Genomic DNA, 22,702 nt, shown 5'->3' with positions numbered 1-22,702 from the left:
AATGAGGTTTACTGCCATTGGAAAAACCCCTCCGTTCTTTCGACTTTCTGTCAAAAGAACTCAATGGCAGTGTGGATGTAAATATTGTTTTTCCAAGAAAACAGCCATTTTTCCCGAAAAACTCTGCAGTGTAGACTCACCCTTACAAATAAGCAGTGTATACATACGGTTTATTCACATCCATGAACTATACGTCTGAACCTCACAATTCATGGTTGTGAGGTATCAGGTATTAGGTGCAGCCACTAATGTAATACAAGATTGATATCAAAACCATTCTCATTAGCACAAGTGAGACAAGGACTGGCTATATTCAAAGAGAGAGAGAATCACATTGCTGCTGTTCAAAATACCACAAAGCCACTCAGTCTTTAAGAAAAAAAAAAAACAACCCTCAACCAAACCAAAAAAAAAAAAAGCCATAACGGAGAGCTATATTTGACTCTAGTTTAGCTTACTGGGCTTTTTTTTAATTAAATGTTGTGGTTGCAGATCCTGAGTTAATCACTATTGGAAATTTCTGCTCGCGGTTTGATTTTGAAATGAAGACTGAGGGCCTGATTTGTATTTACAGTAAGGTTCCTTCTCACTTCTCTGGCAATTTAAACGGATCTCACCGAGAGTGGGCACAAAGGACACTTGGCTGCCCCGTTAAGAGTCCTTTGCACTCCTACGGGGTGTGTATATATTTGCAGGCCTCTGTATCTAAAGGAAAGGATTGTGCAATAAAACAAAGCAAAGCTGGAAGAGCAAACAGAAGGACTCGGAGTTAAAGAAGGGGAGAGATGACAAGAGGCCCAATCCTGCCAGGAGCGAAGCATTCTGGCTTCGATCCAGCAAAGCACTAAAGCACCTGCTTAACTCTAACAGTATGAATAGTCCCATAGATTTCAGCGTGCGCGCGCGTGTGTGTGTTCCTGTGATTATAGTGACGCAGAGGCATAAGTGCATTGCTGGGTCACTGCCAGATTGTTCAGACTCTCCTACAGCAGGACAAAAATGTGCCGAAGGACCATAACATGGATAGGCAAGTTTGTGCAGCTTGCAGGACACTCTCTTTTCTTGCTTTCTGTAATACTAAAAACAACAACAACAATTGAACCACAAATAAAAAATAATCTTTTAATTACTCAATTTGCTTATGATTTTCAACTCTTCTGATGTTTAGGTGGCTGTGGTCTGTCATGGGTTCATGGTGTTTTAACATGACATTCTGCTTCAGCGCTGTGCCGTAGCATCACTCCTGTGTTTAATGTTGTAACACTGAGTTGTTTGGAGTTATTTGCCTGGAATTCTTAATGTAAGGTTGGGAGGACAATATCAGCAAGAAGGGAGTGCTGAGGGAAGAAAGCAAGTTGTGGTCTAGAGAGCGCTCCATATACTGTCTAAAATAATCCTCTGGAAGCTGTGAACTGGGATAATGTGATCCCATCTAGGTATCATTTTCACAGTCTATGTCAGCCGTGACCAATCCGTAGTTCACGAGCCACATGCAGCTCGGCCCCCCAAAAGTGCGGCTCTCGAAGCCGCTCCTGTGCCCCCCAAACGGCCCCTGCTCCCTGCCGGAACTCCCCCGGACTCTGGCTTCCCTGGTTGGAGCTGTGGGGTTTTAAAAACGGCGACCATGATGGCCATATTAAAGAGGCAGCCTCCTTTTAAATTGCTCGACAATTCTGGTGCAGCTCTTCGCATTTTTTCCGCCGCTGTTTTGGCTCTCTTTGTTAGACCAGGAGTTGCCAACCCATTTATGTCATCAGTATCCACAAGGTTTATATTCAAGTAAATAAAATTGGGCCTGTCATTTGTCCACTTATAGTTGCAGGCGAATTTGCATGCCCCCAACACTGGTCACCATTAGAGTCCCCTCTCCCACAATTAAAATGATACAGTTATTTTCAGTTCAATACCAACGTATTTTCAGTTCAATACCACTGTGGTGTCTGTGGGTAAATGCTGACCAATATGTATAATTAGAATCAAGTGTACCACAGTTTAAATGGATACCGTGAACTAGAGAGTGAAATATGCTCCGTGGAGCTAAGTAGCTGGGGGAACAGCAATGCCTTGGTACCACCTTCATGGATCCACAATACTGGAGCTAGCCAAGGTAGACCCAGTTCCTGGCATAATTTAGAGCCTCTTCAGGGTTGCTCTAATTTATGCCCAGCTGCACACAGCCCTAAAAGTTTTGTTTAACAGCCAGGGATCACCAGAGAACCGTGTTCACCCAGGAATACTCCTACACTGAAGCTGTGAGGAGGTAATTGTGTGGCGTCACTACAGTATCTGAATGCAGCCTAAAAATTTCCCTCCTCAGTTTCCGGCTGCTTTGCCCCATTGAAATGGAGCTGGAAATCTGTCCTCATATCAATTTTAGGAACAGGTTTTTGTGCCCTGTGCTTTTCATCCTCTATTTTTACTCTTGTCAGACTTTTTCAATAAACTGGATTTCTTTTATAAATCTGGATTTACTTCTTTCCTGTATTTTATTTATGTTAATCCTAAAAGTAAACCTATCTTCGGTCCCTTTAACTTGAATATTTGATGTAATATTTGCATTCAGGGGAAAAAATCTTTGATATCATCTTGACCTTAAAGATTTTGAAAGTCAAAATCTGCATACCAATGTAATACCTGATCTCTGCTGCTGAAATAACATCGGCTGACTCTCACAATTAGGCAATAACTCTATCCATGTTACTTTTTTTTTTTTTTTTTGCAAAGAAAGTAATACAAAATCCTCATTGCAGATTGTCTGGAATAATTTAGAATCTTGTATTATTATATTGCTTTCTACAACTCTGATATGAAAAACTGTTTAATAAAAAAATTAAATGATATCATAATAGCAATCTCATATCAGTCAGTCATGCACAGTCAATTATGTGGTGTTAAAATCTAAAAACTGTGCCAAATAGCAGAGGGGTCTCTGGCTATGGTACTTAAGCTAAAGATCAGCATGACTGACAGTCTTGTGATATTAGTTTGCTCCTATATTTTCATTGGACTGTGGGAGAATGAACACCCCTAGACAGTTGGCCAAATATTGACCTGATGTAAACTGTTTGATGCACTATTGAAAACAACAGAGCAGCACCCACTTACATTAGGTATGAATTTGGCTCCAAAACTCCATTTATTGTTATTGACCACTGCTTGTAATTGTTGCTTTGGATACCTTGAATTGATTTTACATGAAATTGGAATCATTCCTCATACTTGGAGCAAGATGGGCCAATCAAACCAAGATTGAAGTCGCAGGTGTAGCAGTATGAAGAAGAATGCACTAGGTACGGGACCGGATTGCTCAGAGGGTTGCAAATGGCATACACTGTCTTTTACCTGTGTCGCTAGTTCTAATCCAGTCTGGATCAATAGTAATTTAAAGTTGTTACCCTTTTTTGACTGTTTGAAGGCCGATATGAAACAAACTTGGTGGTCTCCCACCTGCTGTGCACATCATGACAGCTGGCATTAACTAGCATTCTTGTTGGTGTTCTCAGCCCAGATGTAGGACTGAATAGGTCAAAGAGGCTATTATCTCATGTCTAGATATGGCACCTTGAAGTTAAAAGATAGAGGTAGTTTTGTGTGGAAGATTGGCATAGCAATCGGGAAGCTTGCTCTGCTATTTTTTCTGTGCCTGGGCCATTTCTGTTCTATAAGGAGACAGAGGAATTCTTTCTCTAGAACTCGTAGCTCAACACATTTTATGAACACGGAATTAAAGCACAACCAAAAAGAATAATGCAAGTTAGAGGGTAATGCTACATGTCCTGATCGTAAACAAAAACACACAGTAGGTGTGTGTGAAAGCCTAGTGCTCTAGACATCTTTGTTTTTTACTTGAGTGAGGCCAGAATTTAACCTAGTGTGGTTACACTTTGGTTTAAACTTTGACAATTTCCATACAGATTTGGATTGCCACCCCCCAATTACTGGAAAGATTCTTAGTTGTGAAGTATTCATATTTTGATACAATTTGATGTCATTCTAATTTATTGTACCTCTGGAGTCAGGTTGAACTGAGTAATCCCTTTTAAATCATAGCAAAATGGGCATTCCTAATATGAAAGGAACCCACAAACTGCAATCCAGCTGATATCAGTGTATAGCAATGTAAGGGCATACTAAAACAAAAACAGTTCAACAAGAACTAATTCAGGCAGATTTTACCCTAGTGAGATAATTTGAAAAACCTATACATGTTCCAGTCTGCTTACACACTTACTGTCATTTCATGAATGAAATGAGAAACTGTGCAGATAATTAAATATTTGACTTGGGGAATTATTTGTAGTTAATTAAAACCACACACTTTAAGTGCACACCTACTCAGCAGATTATTAAATTTAGATCAAATGTTAACTACCCAGGTTTTTACCTTATCCATCAAAGATTGTTCTTGGCAGGTTTAAGGAACAGTTTTTTAGGGTGACACTTATGCTATTTTAGAAGAAGGAAATTTATGGAACTGGAACTCTAATATATAAACAACTTTCCTCAGAATCCTACTTGTTAATTTTCCTTATAGGAATCTGTCAGCATACTGGCACAATTTTGGGGTATGTTCTCTTCTTGATACATACGTACACATCACCTATTATGATGATCATCCCTAGCATTACTATTGTCTCAAGAGGACTATTTACCCAGAAAGTGCAGAAAAATTCCATTTACCTTTGACTCTGTGGCCTTTACTAGCAAAGGTCAAATGCAAAGCTGTGTGGACAGTGATCCTCAGATGTCATGCTGATGGGTGGAATATAAAAAACATGGACTTTATGGGCCTCATGGGACAATATACCACCATATATTTGTATAATTTTATTTTTGCCACTGTAAACTAAACAGTAATGGTGTAGGCTGTATTGCCAAACATTTTCCATCATATCTTATTAACATTATGCTCTATTTATGTATTAATGAGGTCTGCAACTAATGCAAAAGAATGGGAGTTCAGACGCCCAGTTTGGTTGTTTTTATAATAATCACTCAGCTTCAGGTCTGCCGATGGTGGGCACAAAGGGGGTAGCTTCGCTGGGGTCCAGTGATTCAAAAGGGATCCCTGGGCTCTTTAAATTGCTGCCAGAGCCTCACATGGTGGCCTTTGGGCATCACTGAAAGCGCCCTGGGGGGAGCTAGCCCCAGTCCCATACTGTCTGCTGAAGACCCCACCCCTTCCAGGGCATGGACCTCCCCCTCACCCCGCCCACTGTCCTGGTGAGTCTGTCGGCCCTACTGCTCAGTGAATGATCTTGGACAATTCATTTAAACTAGTCTGAGTCTCAGTTATCTTAAGTAAAAAAGCAAGTGTGACATTATCACCATCAGCCATCAGGCGTAAGTCTGAGACCACTGATCTCAACAGGACTTTTGCCCTTGACTTCAGTAAGGCTGGGATTTCACCTAAAATACAAATAAGCGTTAATATTTGTAAAGTGCTTTGAGATTCACACATGAAAAGTGCTACTGCTATTCAAAAGAAACAGATAATATAGTTAATCAAGTTATTTTGTTATATTTTCTTTACATTTAGCTCCTTATTAGAAGTCAGTAATGCAGACCAAGTAACACTTAATAACTGCATAGTTTTTTAAATTAACTTGAGCAATTTACACTTGGGCCATTTTTAAATGTAACCTCCCTTTTCCTCTCCGGATTACTGGGGAGCAGGTCACACTCACAGGTGTGCCTGGGCGCCTGATGTTTTAACCCAAGAGATCCTGAGCACCCCAGTGGTGATAGTGTTGAGTTGGGGAAAGCCCTATCCACCCCTTTGCTGTAGTCCCTTGCTGTAATGAATGTAAAATGTCGGTGCCTCCACCTGGCTGGCCTTGTACACACATTGGTGTGCCTTGAAAGCCTCCAGGAACATACTAAGTCCAATTATAATCTGGATCTAATTCCAGAACAACTACAAATCATATACATCTAACAGAACACTTTAAAATAAACAATCTGTACTTAACTTAAATAAACAGGGATTAACAGATTTAGCAATGAACAGCATTAACAAAACACATAACACTAATTGAAGCTTATACAGCTAACATTTGTACAACAGTGACCAGAGTGTGCACACCCCTGAACTCACAGTCCCAGACTCTTGCTTGCATTGGCGCGCTGATGTTGCAGCTGTAGTGGAGATTCGGTCCAGGCTAGAGAGCAGCTCTGTCCCAGGTAGCACTTTCCCAACAAGGCCCCAAAACTTACTGCCTCATGCTGTGCCTATCGGAAGCAGCCGGCTAAATCCTAGTTCCAACAGGCATCTAGTCCCGGTCTGTAGCTGCATTGACTGGATCAATCTCCTTGGCAGCAGCCTGGCTCCCCCTTCGGTTCCAAACTCCAAGGCAGAGTCCCATTCTGCTAGGCCTCTTTTCTTCATGCACATGGAGAGAGAGAGTCCTCTCCCACACAAGAGTCCTTCCTTCCTGTTTTTCCCAAGGGCTCATGGGAATTGTAGTCTGGACTGTAGCACACAGGGTCTTTTCAGAATAAAACAGAGGCCCCTTTAGTAAGGGGACTACATAAAGTATATTTAATATTATGTATTTTTAAATAAAAATACATTCCATTACAGTAACTTAATGCCAAAGATGAATCCAGTATTTGTATGTGCTGGATTCAGGTCTCCTAAGTAGCTATCAGACTTTGCCGCCAGAAAACGTCTTCATTTTTTTTTTTTTTTGCTGTTTTTAGCAGATCCCTCAAAAGATTCCAAACCCACACCAGATAATGACCCAGCACTTCATACAATGTGCAAAGAAGATCAAGATGAAGGTAAAGTTACCTACTGAAATTCTTTAAGATGCAAATAGTGGGGAAGCTCATGATACTATATATTCTTAAAAAAACAAACAATGGGTACTTAAGAACACTTTGTACCTTCTCTATCAGCTTCATGTAACATGAACTCTCTAATTGACTTTTTTCCCTTCCTTCTATCCCCACTACTATTTATTTTGAAATTGGATCTTCAACACTCTATTCATCTGAAGAAGTGGGTTGTGCCCACAAAAGCTCATGATGCCATCTACGTGTTTTGTTGGTCTGTAAGGTGCTGCTAGACTAGTCATTGTTTTTAAGGTATATATTTTTGTTAGTCTCTAAGGTGCCACAGGACTACTTGTTTTTAAAGTTACGGACTAACACAGCTACCTCCTGATATGCTATTTTAGTTATAGCATTCAACTTTTTCATCTTTGACCTTTGTTGCTTTAGGAAAATATCTGGGCTTCATTGACTAGGGTTCATCTAGTAGATGTATATGCCAATCAGTCTTGCTACTGTAGTCTGTAGTGTTAACCTCCAAATAACTTATTTTAACCATGTTGATTCTGGGTCACCCCAGAGCATTATGTTTTTGTTAGCAGAAGTCTGTTATATTGGTTTCATTTCTTTCTGTAATTTGAGCATCAAGAACAGGTGGTTTGGAACAGCTGCTAGTCCATACTGTGGTGACAGCCAAAAATGTTTGTCAGAGAATGCTTCAGTGCTCCCAGTGATAGACAATTCATCATGGCTGAACCATCAAAATCAGTATGCTCACTAAAAATATAACACAATAGTCCAGAGTTTCTATTAAGTGAGGTCTATTTTCACCACTACTTCATACTAATGCTCCGCGAGGACTTTAATACATTTTATAACTACTTGTTTTTAACATTTCTAAAGTGACCCCATGAAAGAAAGAAAGAAAGAAAGAAAGAAAGAAAGAAAGAAAGAAAGAAAGAAAGAAAGAAAGAAAGAAAGAAAGAAAGAAAGAAAGAAAGAAAGAAAGAAAGAAAGAAAGAAAGAAAGAAAGAAAGAAAGAAAGAAAGAAAGAAAGAAAGATTTCAGAGAAATATGCTGTGTATTGGTTTTGTACTCTCTTCTGTATGCACATAAGTATGATATGTTATTTCTATCCTTTGATGTTAACAGGACAACAGGATGTTTCCACAATTGATGAAATGGAAATGCAGACAGATTCTCAGACTTCCTATATGGAAACAGAAGGTATGAGAAATGCTGTATAAACAACAAGTAAGATAACAATGTCTCATGACTAATTATTAACAGAAGCTATGCTATGGCATGAGAGGTACCCCAGTTATTTCTCTACATTCATTGATTTACCAGATGCAAATTTAGCTCAGAATAGGAAATAATAGCTCTAAGTGGAAAAGGCTGACTTTTTAATGGCATCCATAGTAAAAGGAAAAAGTTATGAGCTAGGTTGAGCATCCCCTACTCATGACAGCGAGCACTTAGCTTCCTATCATGCCAGATGATGGGCATTCTGCCTCCCTACAAGCATGTGACTTCTGTGAAATCACTTAAGCTTAAAGTGAAATGTGCTTCACTGGAGTGGGGCCAGAGTGCCCCTTGCAGGACTGAACAGAAATAGTCCCTCAGCCTCACTGTCACTGCTTACATAAGTAAATATTCAGCAGGGTGAGAAGGATTCTACAGTCTGATTTTATGCGAATGTTTTCCATGATAATAACTGCCGCATGTACAGTGAAAACTTTAATATCCAGCACTCACGGGCAATGGGGGATGCTGGTTAATTGAATGTGCTGGATAACAAAGCTTATTGTGCTGCCTCCACCCCCTACTGGCACATCTGGCTTCCTGCAGGATGAGGCATACTGAGGGAGAAGGAGGCACCTGCTAATGACATCAGCCAGCTGTCAGAAGCCCCCGTGGTATTGCAGTTGGGGGGCAGTGCCAGTTAACAATGTTTTCTAGTTAACAGACCGCTGGATAATGAAAGCTTTCACCATATTAATTGTTTGATTCAACACGAGTTCTGAACAATGAATTAACTTCTGTTTCCTATCACATCCTGTTCAGAGCTCCTGTCGAACAAAGAGGATGTAATCAAGGTTGAGAAACCAATGACTCCTATAGTAGATGAAAACAAAGAAGAAAGCAAAGAAGAAGAGACAGGTAAAACTTTCTATACATTAGAAGTAGGCAGAGAATTCAAGTAGACTGCTATATAGAATCAAAATTCTCTTGAAAGCTGTGTTTGTATTGATAAGCACAGCTAAATTATTTTACTATAACAAAAGTTACTATTAAAACAATTTTCTTAAAGTATCATCTTCATTTGCTATTTCTATGTATCATTTATTTAAGTCTTTTTTTCCCCCACGTGGCATTAAAATATTGTTGTGTATTTGGTTGGAAGTCACGTAAGAAAATATAAGGGGCTGGAAAGTGTTATACTCAAATTTCAAAATGGCTTTTAAATAAACACCCAAACTGTTTATTGTGGGATTTTTATGTTTATCTTCCAAAACTGATGATTAAGAAGCAATTTATCTCAATTTAAATATCCTTTCTCTCAGAGTCATTGGAAGTACAATACTGAGTGTAGTTGCAATAACTGGATATTTAAGTGATTTGTGAGGTCATAAATAGAAATTTAACAAGTAATGAACTGAAGCTAGCAATTCTAATAAAGAAACCAATATTTGGAACACATACATATAGAGTCCTGCTGAAGAAGTATTTGTATCTGAGAGTATAGTATTTAAATCAGTATTTATTCTATTATTAAGAAACAGTGAAATTTAATTTTCAGAGTTTCAGGAATTCTTGTGGGAGCCCTCCATCCATCCAGTCAGTTATAAAAGTCATGCTTACATAAAAAAAGCAATATATTATGTAAATAATTATCTAATTGGAAAGCAAATGCAATTATATGGTCTTCCGTGGTAGAACATATAGATCAATTACAGCTTCATATTAAAACCCAGACATGATCTTTGCTGGAAATCCAGGTCAGTACTAACTAGATCTTCATAATGATTAGCTCCCTTTGCTATGACATTGGTACTGACTTGAGTTGCAAATCCATGTTAGCAGTATTGACACTTTTCCTCTTTGCAAATCCAGGTTCTGTTTCTCTTTGCTCATATCCATCTTAACAGCATCTCCTTTTTTTAATGCAAATCCAAGTTGAGACTAATCACACCTCTCTTTCTTACAAGAAACGTTAATGGAATCTGTGTTGTGTTTCATTACTGGCAATGATACTACAATCAATATAATACTTCAAATCCAAGTAAATGGCATTCCTCTCCTTCAACTGCAAATCCAGGTTTTATAATATGGATTCATTTTAATTGGAATTCAATGTCATTATATTAATTTCCTCCGGATAGAAATTACTTACATTTTATTTTATGTCTCATCAAAAAGCAATGTTCACAAAGTTTACTTTCTTATTTGTATATTTCTTTCTCTTTAATATTTTACTGTCCCCGACAGCGAATGACTGTCATTTAACTCTCAGGTGATAGATTAGATTTCACCATCTGTTCTACCTAGTATTAACATATGTAGCATTAAGGAAAGTAATGTCAGAAAAAAGATGTTCTTTGCACTTTTCCTGTCCCTTATATAAAAGTTCCAGGGATCAACCAACTTAAAGGATCTTTCTGAACATTTCGAAGCATTGCGGCTTAGGTTCATTAGTGGTATTTACATATATCCAAAGTTCAGTGAAGTTTATGGAAAGACAACCTTTAACTTCAGTGGGTTTTGGACTGGGCCCATAACAAGAAGTATTGTGTTGAGTCTGCCCATGGTATAAACTGTACTCGGCTATACCTATAAATGTTTCTTATAGTTTGTTTTGAAATGCACAATCCTTTAAAATACTTCAGGCTGGGAAAATAAATCAATGCTTTTGGCAATTCCAGAAAAGGGAAGGAGAATAAGGCATTCTCCTTGTTTTATTTTATTCTAATAGGTATAAAAATGTGCAGGTAGTCTGCACAACACATTTTATAAGCGGCTTTCAGGTTTGATATGCACAGATGCTGCAACATTAAGTTTCAGAGTCAGTCATCTTGTAAGATGGATCTTGAAAGAAAAGCCGGGTGGGGAGGATTGAACACCGGTTCACGCTGATAAAATAGTACGAGTATGTCCCAGAGAGACTTATAATGGCAAGAGTTCACCTGGCATAATGCAGAGATTTTCTATATAACAGCATCCCGTATAAGCAAACAGCTGGCTCGTAAGCTAATTCAGTTCAATGTTCTCCAGCAACACCTGCAGTTCATTGGAATAGAACAAATTAACATATTTTTAAGCCTCACCACACTTAAAAAGAAGATAACACGGGAGTATCATCCCAGTCATACTACAGTACTTTGTTTTGATATAAAAATATAGTGCTTTTGATCTGTGGTGAAACTACATGTGTATTCCAATTAAAAGACGTGCATAAAGTCGTTCTTGTCTGCTCAGCGTCAGTGCTGTCTTAAGGCGAGGCTGAGAAGTTAGCATCCCTCTGAGCTGAGCCTATGTTCCATGGTACCCCAAGAGGAGATGGATTAATGGCAATTGTCTGTGGCCATTCCACATCCCTCAGTAGAAGTGCGGAACCTGCTAAATGGACAATATGGGTCAGATCCCGCAGTGGAAGGTAGTCTGCATGCTCCACAGTAGCCACCACAACCAGAAACATGATGGCTACTTGTCAGAGAGAGGGCATGTCCAGGATGGCTGGGTGAGGCAGCACTGAGTCAGGGCATGCCTTTAGCAACCTCTGTTGACAGGTCTGTTATGGAAACTAATGCTGCTGTCCTGGGACAGAAAGCTAAGGAAGGGCACATTGAAATGCCATTTGGCTTTCCCTGGGACATATTGTGCCAGCACCTTGCATTTCCTTGTGCTCATGAGGGTGAATCCAGGCTTATGTGGTGATGCATCCAAACACAAATTTTTTTTCTTTTGGTTCATGCCTGATCCCTTATACAACATGAGATTTTTCATTTCCATTCCATATATTAAGATAGACTTTATTGGTTGAGGCTTAATATTTTGCGTGTTAAATCTAGTGCATTTATATTTTGTATTGCAAGCTTGGTTTTTCTCAAAGGATTTTACAATGAAATTCGCTCCATGTGTGTTCCACGAGCAATGTTTTTTTCTGGAACACTGATAAAAATCAGAATTAATATTCTAGATGTGTCATTTTCTCATGCTTTAAGTAAAAGTTTATATATCACTTGGAAGCAAGTAAGGAAGAAGAGAGAGACAAAGCAAGACATATTGTAGAGTAACTTTTTTCAGGTATTAGAATCTACTCAATTGTAGTCTAAAAAACAAGAATGAAACCCTGCCTCTCTCATAAAATTAGGGAATAATCTCAAATCCCTTTATTAAAAATCAGAGTAAGTAATGGTTGCTGACCCATTGGCTGACCAAATAAAACATCAGGGAAACAGCATACAAATGCTTTTAATCTTCAATTAGATAATTCATATAATAATGAATATTATTATACACACTTGAAAATACTTGAAAATACTGTCACACACACTTGAAAATACTGTCATCTTTTGCTAATGGATGGGCATGCTGGGTTTAGTGGCATTTTGAATCAGCTCAGTATTTGTAACAGGGCTAATAATTTATAGCAAAAGAAAATGAAAGTCATGTTCCTTGGAGGTATATATAAATGTTCCCTGCTCTGAGTCTACTATCCCCACTTATAAAATTCAGTCTCTCTTTATATAAAGATATTAGATCTGATGATTTCTCTTTGCTGTCATCCGTATAGCCTGCTTTACCTCTTGGAGGACAGTATGGTGTGACCAGGAGTATCCATTATTTGACTATAATACCCCTCTTCTGTTTGTTGGGTAGAATATTGCCTGATATCTTATTGTCACAATAGTATTATCCTAAGATTATTGGAGTTAAGGATAGCTCAGAAACATATTTGTAATCTGCTCCTTTTGTTCTGCTGGAGGTTGCTGTGTCTTCATTCTAGTGTTGAAACCAGTGTCATTTCCCCAACATCACCTCTTCAGTTTGAGGTGAATATCCACAGTAGAAGTCCTACAGTAGTGATACCTGGCTGCTGTCCCTCTCAGAAAAGTGAGAATGTAAATTCAGCATGAAATAGCTTGTACCTTCCGCTCTACTGTGTGCACAACACTCAGCTGCTGATTTAATGGAGTAACTCTTACAGATGAAGGATCTATTTGGGGTAGCTGCTCTCTACCTACACTATATAGTACAAATATTTACTTTCCTGGAAAAGACTGCAAAAGAGAAGAATAGTCGGAGTAGTAAGATGCAACCCACCATTGAGGGACATTTTTTTGAATCCATGGAGAGCAGGGGTGAGCAATCATTTTTGCAGGGGGGGAACTTCACAATTTTTGGTAAGTCATCAGAAGCCTGTTCCAGGCCACCAGAAGGGGCAGGCCTTGGATAAAAGGAACAGGGATGGGGGCGAGAGAGAGAGAGAGAGAGATATAGACTTTGTGTGGGTGGCACAAAGACTGGGGGAGGGTGTATGGCACAGACTCTGTGACTATGTCTACACTGGCATGATCTTGCACCAAAAATATGAAAATGAGGCTAAGCGTGGAATATCACCGAGCCTCATTTGCATATCTAATGAGCCACCATTTTTGCGGAAGAGGCTCTTGCCTCTACACTGCCCCTTCTTACGCAAGAAAAACCCTCTTGCGCAATGCTGTTATTCCTGAAAATAATCAGCATAACGGCATTGCGCTGGAGGGTTTTTATTGCGCAGGAAGGGGCAATGTAGACGCTCCTTTTGGTGCAAGAGCCTCTTCCGCAAAATGGTGGCTCACTAGATATGCAAATGAGGCTCTGCGATATTCCCCGCTTAGCCTCATTTGCATATTTCTGGCACAAGATCGCACCAGTGTAGACATAGCCTGCATGTGAAAGTGAAACAGAGAGTGTGTGTATTGGCTACTACTGGGTAAGTTTCTAAGAGACACCATGCACTCTCTCTCTTTAAGATGTAGAAACTTTCCTGTTCTGTTGTTACCCCCTCACCTGCTCTGCAGAGATGGGATATATGCGGGGAGAAGAGTAAATGTGTGTGAGAGAGAGGAAGAGAGAGAAAAATGAGTAAAGAAATCTTAGAACAATGCACGGCCTCTTAAGACAGGCACTAATCTTAGTCACTCCCCATACTTCAGCTCCATTGTGTGTGTCCCTCTCTCCAGCCTCTGCTCTGCAGAGATGAGATGCAGGGGAACACACACACCCACACACACACCCACACACACCCTGCAGGAAGGCCCCGGGAGCAGCTCAGGAGAGGAGAGGAGCAGCTGAACATATGCTGCTGGCTCTTTCTGCTAATCAGCTGAGTGGTCCAGATAGAAATTCTGGGTGGGCCAGTTTTAGCCTATGAGTTGCATTTTGCCCACCCCTGATGCAGAGGCTAAGGCACATTAGTGTCCTACATCTAATTTTGATTCAGAGCTGCCAATAAATCTTCTAGTGAGTAGGCAAATAACTGTTTATGCATCAGTTGACCCATTCTTCACCTGAACAGCTGAATTCCAGGTCTTTCACCCATAAATTCTTTAGAAATGAATAGGTGCCCTTGTAATATAAACTTTGATAAAATTATATAACCTTGAAATCTGGCAAGGAAGCTGTCTCAGTTTTTCTAATGTACATTTGCTTCAAGGATTTTCACACACATTTGTAGATATTGACAGAAGAAATACATTCTTTGCCATGTCTTTGCAATTACAAAGAAACAAAATAAATCTCAGAAAGATTAGAAACAAGACTGACATCTTTATTATGGTGTCTCACAGTTGTAACAAGATTTCTATTATAAATCCAATTTCTATTCACCTTCAACGCCTTCTCCAAAGAGCTGAAATGGACAATACTTCTGAGAAGTGAGATTTTTAAAAACAGCAAGTTCTTTGTTTCTTTGGAAAAATCTAATAAATTTTGGAAACGTTATATCTAAAATAGCTTAAATTAGAAAACTCAAATGTGTTCATTGAGTTGTTCTGGTTTAACACCCAACAGACTGAACCCAGGCTACCTGAAGCTTAATAAGGCAACAGAGTGCCCTTATTGGCAAGACGGCTCGCGACATACTGGGGTGCATTGCTATACTGGGGTGCATTGCTATCAAGTCAAGGAAAATTATTATTCCCCCCTCACTCCCATTTGGCACTTGTGAGATCACATCTGAATTATTGCATCCCTCACTACAGAAAAAATGTGGACAAATTGGAGAGAGTCTAGCAGAGGGCAACAAAAATGATTAGGGGACTGAGGTGCATGACATATGATGAGAGGCTGAGAGAAGTGGGGACTTATTTAAAATGCAGAAGAGTGAGGGGGGATTTGACAGCAGCCTTCAACTGAAGAAAGGTTCCAAAAATGATGGAGCGAGACCAGGGGCTCACAAGCCAAATACGGCTCAATACGGCAGTCAATCTCTCTCTTTTGGCCATCCCTGCTGCCCAATATACTGGAGCTGGAGCCAGGCCTTGGTGCAGCTGTTTCTTACTGCTGGGACAGCTGCACCGCGGCCTTGGTACCAGCTCCAGCAGCCGCCACATAGCCTTGGACCCGGCCTCAGCCCTTTCCCACAGCTGGAGCTGCAGCCAGGGTAGCCCTACGTGGTGGCCTCCAGGCTGCCTCCAGGGCAGGCTGAAAGGCAGGCAGCTTCCTCTGTGTGCCGGGGCTCAGACTGGGATTGGGATGTGGCTGCTCCCATGGCAGCCTATCCAACAAGGCCTCGCTCCCACCTGGCCTGTTCCCAGCCCCAATCCTGGAGCAGGTCCCGCAGTCCAGTCCACATCTGACTGCAGGAAGGGCTGGCGGCGACCCCCCTCCTACTGATGAACAGGTAGCGGGGGAGGCCACAATCTGGCTGTGGCAATCCTGGCCCAGGACCTCATCCAGCCATTTCTGCTCTAGTGCAGCAGCCCAGCCCCAGACAGGTAAGGTAATCCAGCCCCAGGGCCTCCCCACATATTCTACTTCCCACCCCAACATACTGCCCTGTCTCCTGCACCTCCCAAACACCCCTGCCCTGAGCCCCTGATACAGCCCAATCCTGACTCCTGCATCCCCCTCCCCATCCCCAGCTCCCTGCCATAACACTCCTGCACCCCCCCCCCCCCCACACACACACACTCCATGCCGGAGCCTATCATACAACCCAATGCTGACTTCTGCACCTCCCAGTCTCCAGTCCCCTGACAAAACACTCCTGCACCCCCTGCATACCCCAAACCTGTGCTCTGAGCCCCTCATGCATCCCAACCCAGACTCCTTACCCCCCCATCCCCAATCTCCTGCCATAAGATTGACAGAAGACAGCCTGAATGTGAGCATGAAGCTGGTTTTGATCAGTTATGATGTAAACTTCAAAGAACTGTGCAAAATGATGCAGCAGCAGAAGTCCCATTAAATAAAGTCTGAGTGCAATGTTTCACTTAAGCTATTATTATTATCAATCATGTCAATTAATAATATCAAGTTGTATATTTTCAGTCATGTAAATAGGCATTCTTATATGGTTCTTTGTTGACCACTTGTTCTGAATATCAATGTAGTTTAGCTCTTTGGTTTGAAAAGGTTGCCGACCCCTGAGCTACACTCTTCATATAACAGAATGAGGAACAATGGCCTCAAATTACAATAAGGGAGGTCTAGTTGGACACTGGGGAAAACTATTTCACTAGGAGGAGTGGTGAAGCTCTGGAATGGGTCACCTAAGAATGTGTTGAAATCTCCTTTCTTATAGGGTACGTCTACACTAAGGCTACGTCTACACTGGCACCTCTTCCGTAAGGGGCATGTAAATTTCAGCAGTCGTCGTAGGGAAATCCGCGGGGGATTTAAATATCCCCCGCGGCATTTAAATAAACATGGTCGCCGCTTTTTTCCGGCTTTTAAAAAAGCCGGAAAAGAGCGTCTAGACTGGCCCCGATCCTCCGGAAAAAGCGCCCTTTTCCGGAGGCTCTTATTCTTACTTTGAAGTAAGAATAAGAGCCTCCGGAAAAGGGCGCTTTTTCCGGAGGATCGGGGCCAGTCTAGACGCTCTTTTCCGGCTTTTTTAAAAGCCGGAAAAAAGCGGCGGCCATGTTTATTTAAATGCCGCGGGGGATATTTAAATCCCCCGCGGATTTCCCTACGACGACTGCTGAAATTTACATGCCCCTTACGGAAGAGGGGCCAGTGTAGACGTAGCCTAAGGGAAAAAGTCAAATTAAGATACGCAACTTCAGCTACGTTAATTGCATAGCTGAAGTTGAAGTACCTTAACTCAGCTTTTGGCACTGTCTACACTGCAGGAAGTCGAAGGGAGAACACTCTCCCTTCGACTTCCCTTACTCCTCCTGAAAGCAGGATTACTGACATCAACCAGAGTGTCCCTCTCAGTTCAAATTAGCTGTCTTAACTAGACCTTCTAATTCAAACCCTGGAAGATCGACAGCAGTGGCTTCGATCTTTCTCCATAGTGTAGAGGCACCCATAGGTTTTAAAGGCCTGGCTGAAATGATTTAGTTGGGGGTGGTCCTGCTTTGAGCAGAGTGTTAGACTAAGCCCTGATCTAAACTAGGGAGTTATTTCAAAGTAATCCCCTTTATTTTGAAATAATAAGCAGAGTGTCCATACTTCCAAGCCCATTATTTCGAAAAAATGGGCTGGTTATTTCAAAATCTGTACTCCTGCTTTCCTTGGGGAATAAGCTTATTTTGAAATAGTTATTTTGGGAATTATTTCAAATTTAGTTATGTTGAAATAATTTTCAAGTGTAGACATGCCCTAAGTGATCACCTGAGTTCTCTTACAAACCTATTTTTCTATGATTCTGGGAGCTAAAAGATACATGTCTCTTAGCTAAGGTTGTAGCAGACCAACCAATTTCTAGGGCTACGTCTACACTGGCCCATTTTTCGAAAGGGGCATGCTAATTTTAAACTTCGGAATAGGGAAATCCGCGGGGGATTTAAATATCCCCCGCGGGATTTAAATAAGATGTCTGCCGCTTTTTTCCGGCTTGAGGAAAAGCCGGAAAAAAGCATCTAGACTGGCCCGATCCTCCGGAATAAAGCCCTATTCCGGAGGATCTCTTATTCCTACTTTAAAGTCTAGGAATAAGAGATCCTCCGGAATAGGGCTTTATTCCGGAGGATCGGGCCAGTCTAGACGCTTTTTTCCGGCTTTTCCCCCAAACCGGAAAAAAGCGGCGGACATCTTTATTTAAATCCCGCGGGGGATATTTAAATCCCCCGCGGATTTCCTTATTCCGAAGTTTAAAATTAGCATGCCCCTTTCGAAAAAGGGGCCAGTGTAGATGTAGCCTAGCTGTGTAGATGCCATCAGAAGGGGACAGAGTTCCCTACCAAGCAGGCATGAGTTATACTAGAAACAAAGGGATAGCTGTCCTGAATTAGACTACTGGTCTGTCAAATCTTTGGCAACAGCCCATGCCAAATGCTTCAGATGAAGTGCAAGAATCTTTAGCATGAAATGCTGTTGCCTTTCCATAGGAGAAGTTTGTTCCTAACCCCCATCACTTATGTCCTGATGCATAAGGATTGAAAAACATCATATGATTTTAATCCTTTGTAATCCAAGATGATGCAGGTTTGGTAATCTTCTGCTGGTGTGTAACCCATACACCGGCACTTGGACCACTTACAGTGAAAGAGAAGAACAAGTGAGCCTTATAGCCTAAACTAAGAGGCAGCTGTCTCTATAGCTCAAGCTGTAGCACTCCTATACTAAGCTCCAGAAGTCCCAGTTTTGAATCTGCCTGGTAGTAGTTACATGTGCAAAAGCTGTAATAGACAAAACCCCTAAAGAGGAAGAAGCAAAGGAATTGTGGCTCAGAATAGTTCCCAGGACAGCAAAACTATACACTTAGGCTATGTCTAGACTGCAGGTTTCTTTTGGAAGAAGCTTTTCTGGAAGAGATCTTCCGAAAAAAAACTTCTTTGGAAAGAAAGTGTCCACACTGCCAAAGCACATCAAAAAAAAGTCATCTGCTTTTTCGAAAGATAGCGTCCACATTGAATGGATGCTATCTTGCATTTCAGCTGTGATTACTAAGGACAGAGTAGCCACCAGGATACACGTGCTTTTTCCTCTTCTTTCGAAAGAACTCCCTCTTCCAAATCCACACACTCCATTTTCTGAAAGCGCTCTTTCGGAAAAAGGCTTCTTCCTCATAGAAAGAGGTTTACCAGTGTCGGAAAAAACCCTCAGTACTTTCGATTTTTTCTCCAAAGAATGAGATTGTAGTGTGGACGTAAGTGAAGGGGTTTTTTTTGGAAATCCAAAAAAAACCTCTGTAGTGTAGACATAGCCTCTCTCTTCAACAAGGCCAGTTGTATAATCAGAATTTAGCTCTCAATTTGAAATACAGCACAGCATTCTACTGCTATCAAGAAAACACACAGAAAAATTACCCCTAGGTTAGAAAACCTTGCATGGTGGGAGAAATTCTATGAAGTCAAAAACAGGTGAATTGGGGGTTAATTTTGTACTGCATATTTTGCAACAGTCTGGTTCGTAGCCATCTGGAGAAGTGGACTTTCACAGCAGCAGAAATGCTGGAAGCAGCTGGAGGAATGTTGAAAACAAGGTTCTCAGTAGAAATGCATCTCCCCTGAGTATACTTACAGGTTTACAACATGAATTGTTTTCTAGGCTGCTATTTTCTAGACAACTTTTTTTTTTAATTTAGCATGAATTGTGTGTTTGTGACGTGAGCTGTTAAAAGAACTTTGCACGTGGAATTCCAATATCCAATGACTAGGGTGCACTTTGGCCAATGGCAGTGCAATCTTTACTTTTCGTGAGTATCACTCCTCTCTTTTGGAGGAGCCATCGCTGGCATAGAAAAGGAGAGTAGTTTCATTTTCCCCGTTACTGCCATGATGACAAAGGTAATCGGGTAGCTTTGTGCAGCATCCGCCAATGGGTGAGGGTGATGCATTCATGAGTTGCTTTATAAAGTCTGTGCATTCTGCAGGTTACAGAGCTCTATTCTGGACTCTAACAGCTAAAAAAGAAAACTCAGCAGCAGCTTCCTACCCTCTAGGAGTGATTCTGCTACATAGTCTATGGCTTTGCTGAAGAGCCTAAACAGAGATTGTGGTATGTCAGGCTTAACAAAGACCGTAGCTGCTTTGTATCACCAAAAATATCATCATATCAATACATAAATCATTGACAGTGCAGTATTATGCCATCACAGTGGAACAGACTACTATTACAAGATTCCAAAGTCATAACTACTATACAGGAATCAGCAGCTATGTTGTACATTAACAGTGTTGCCTGGTTATTACTCTGTCAGTGGTTTTATTTGAATGCCAGTTACAACCCCCCTAGGAAAGAATAATGTGATATTCTTCTTAACTGGAGGACTTTCACTTTCTTTTCATTATTCTCCCTACATCAGATACTCATTCTAGCCCAAGTGTATGTGTAAAGAACAGGTGGCACAAGCTCTATTTGAAATTTTAATTATTTTTTATTTCTTTCACTGGGAGGATTCCACCTTTCAATGTGCTTTTCTAATAAAAATAGAAACAATCAGGGAGTCTTGCATCCTAAACATTTTGCCACAGTCCTTTTATGACATCTGCTTTGTGAGTAGGGAACAAAAAAGGAAGAAGCCAAACAAATATTTTTACAATGATGGTGGTTTAAAGTTTATAGTGTTTGTTTTCTTTTTTCATTGCTGGCAAATGGAACAGAAATGTTATCAAAATGAATTAGCCTCTTAAAAGATATTAATTCTCAAAAAAAATCACTGTGTCTTTTGTTTTGTTCAGTTAACTCACTTTTGTATTAAATAGAAAAACATTCAACATTAAATCTAAGAAAATAACTATTTAGAAAGAAAAGGAAATATCCAATTTCTCATTAGGTTTCTCAGAGATTTTTTTTTTTCCAAGAAATATTTTGAATGGCATTTAAACACTTATTTACCAGAGTAATAGTACTAAATATATAAAACTATATAAAATCCTATTGAAAAGCAAATGCTATGAAGTCATTTTAACTTTTCCTAGGTTTACAATATCATTTCATTATGACAGATGTTTTGTACTTAAGACTGTTTAAACCAGGTGTGTTTTTTAATATTAAAAACTGGGTAGATAATAGAATCCATATTTCACTGTGCATTGAAGACAACCAGTCTTTGGTTTTAGCATAAATCTCCAGAGAATCTGCAGTAGCTTATGCAACTGAAACACATACTTGTTTCAGAACATATCAAATGGAAGACAAGTACAAACATGCAGGATGGTTTATAAATTCATCTTAGACAACTTTCCCCTAAAGAAGAAATAGGGATGAATGAAGAAGGACTTACTAGTTAATAACATATCTGAAAATTAGCTTGAATTCATGGCACTATTTTTTTTATACATACATACTACAAACATGTGTTATATAGGAGTCTATTCTTTCAACAATGAGCATAACTTCTATTAATGATAACAGGAACTCACATGCATTTTAAAATAGATTGAAAAAGCCACGTTAAATCCTGGTGTAATTCTACTGTAATATAATGGAGTTACATCAGGAAAGAATTTGGTCCAGCACGTGTATATTTGTGTGTGTCTTAACATTCAACAAGTGAGAATTCATGTAATTTTTAGTGAATCATGATGATAGAATTAGTTTAGGACAGGGAATGGATTTACATGTATGGGTCCAACTCAGATGTCTCTATAATTATAGTTAATGGGAATCTATAACTGCTGCATCATTACATTACCTCCACTTTGCACAGTTTTAAATTATTACAGATGACGTAAAGTATTTCCAATTCAGAATTCTATTCGCCATCCAATTGGTAGCATCTTACCTTGCACAAATGTAAATGGCCACAGGAGGTTCAAGGCCCTACAGAGCTAACGAATATTAATTCCATAAATTCTATGGGATGCTTTCACAACTATACATTTAGAAGACTCAAAGACTGGGGAATAAATGGAGGAAAGCAAGCAGTGGAGGAGACTGGATAGGTCTCTTTTGTCTCAAAGGTAGAATGAAAATAAGTGTTCCATAAGAGCAGGAGTCAGCAACCTGTGGCTCATGGCTTGTCAGGGTAACCTGCTGGCAGGCCTCAAGACAATTTGTTTACCACGGCCCCCTGCAACTCCCAGTGGCTGTGATTCACTATTCCCAGCCAATGAGAGAGGCGGAAAATGGTGAGGGCTGCATGGACATGCTGGCCACTACTTCCCACAGCTCCCATTGGCTGGGAACGATGAACCATGGCCACTGGGAGATGCCGGGGCTATGCCTATGGATGCTCATTGTAAACAAACGGTCTCATGGACCGCCAGTGGATTCCCCTCACAGGCCGCAAGCCAATGTTTGCCAACCCCAGGCCTAAGGGTAATGAAGTTGTGGGAGGAGGTGTGTAAAACCAACTTCACAGTCATCCCTTCCTCTTTTGACCCGGTTCTCTCTTCTCTCACTGAGGTTACTTGTGATTCTGTTCCCTCCTCCACCTCTGCAATTCTGTCCCAGGCACCTCTCTTTAAAGAGCAAGCATCAGATTCTCCAGTAGCTTATTCCACCTTCTTCACAGCCCCAAACTATAGTGTCCCAAAAGCAGGAAGAGATCAATGGGGACAGAGCTGGCACCATCCAAAGAATGGGCAGTTCTAGCAGAGGAAATGTGTCCAAGGCAAGCTGGAGCATGTGTAACCACCACCAGGTGGATTTGAATCTAGAACCTCTCGAGCTTAGTGTTGTAGCCTCTACAGATTGAGCTATAAAGCCAGATGGCTCTCAGCTTAGGCTGTAGAGCTCCCTTGTTCTTATCTCTCACTGTAAGTGGTCTAAGTGCTACTTCATGGGAGAATGAACCATATTTCAATTACGTCCTCACCGCAAT

General features: G+C 40.6%; 1 protein-coding gene and 1 long non-coding RNA gene across 8 annotated transcripts in view; one reads left to right on the top strand and one right to left on the bottom strand.

Moving 5' to 3' along the window:
• MACROD2 (mono-ADP ribosylhydrolase 2) overlaps positions 1–22,702 on the top strand; it is a 1,395,588-nt gene that overhangs the window by 1,323,826 nt on the left and 49,060 nt on the right. For 4 of the 6 annotated variants that reach the window (XM_075925641.1, XM_075925639.1, XM_075925638.1 and 1 more), the window contains 3 exons: positions 6,703–6,783; positions 7,927–8,001; positions 8,842–8,937. In XM_075925641.1, coding sequence (XP_075781756.1) covers positions 6,703–6,783; positions 7,927–8,001; positions 8,842–8,937 — 252 coding nt within the window. The remainder of the gene's footprint in view (positions 1–6,702; positions 6,784–7,926; positions 8,002–8,841; positions 8,938–22,702) is intronic. The other 2 variants (XM_075925642.1, XM_075925640.1) reach the window with 1 other exon arrangement.
• The window catches only part of LOC112544377 (uncharacterized), a 42,427-nt gene that overhangs the window by 11,365 nt on the left and 8,360 nt on the right, over positions 1–22,702 (bottom strand). The window contains exon 3 of one of the 2 annotated variants that reach the window (XR_012903031.1): positions 10,920–11,055. The exons of the other annotated variant lie outside the window; for it this stretch is intronic. This is a non-coding gene — a long non-coding RNA (uncharacterized LOC112544377). Of the gene's footprint in view, positions 1–10,919; positions 11,056–22,702 lie in introns of those variants that run through there. 2 annotated transcript variants of the gene reach the window in all.

The sequence above is a fragment of the Pelodiscus sinensis genome, chromosome 3 (genome assembly GCF_049634645.1).
Source record: "Pelodiscus sinensis isolate JC-2024 chromosome 3, ASM4963464v1, whole genome shotgun sequence".
Taxonomy (NCBI): Eukaryota; Metazoa; Chordata; order Testudines; family Trionychidae; genus Pelodiscus; species Pelodiscus sinensis.
This window is presented reverse-complemented; position numbering and strand designations above follow the sequence as displayed.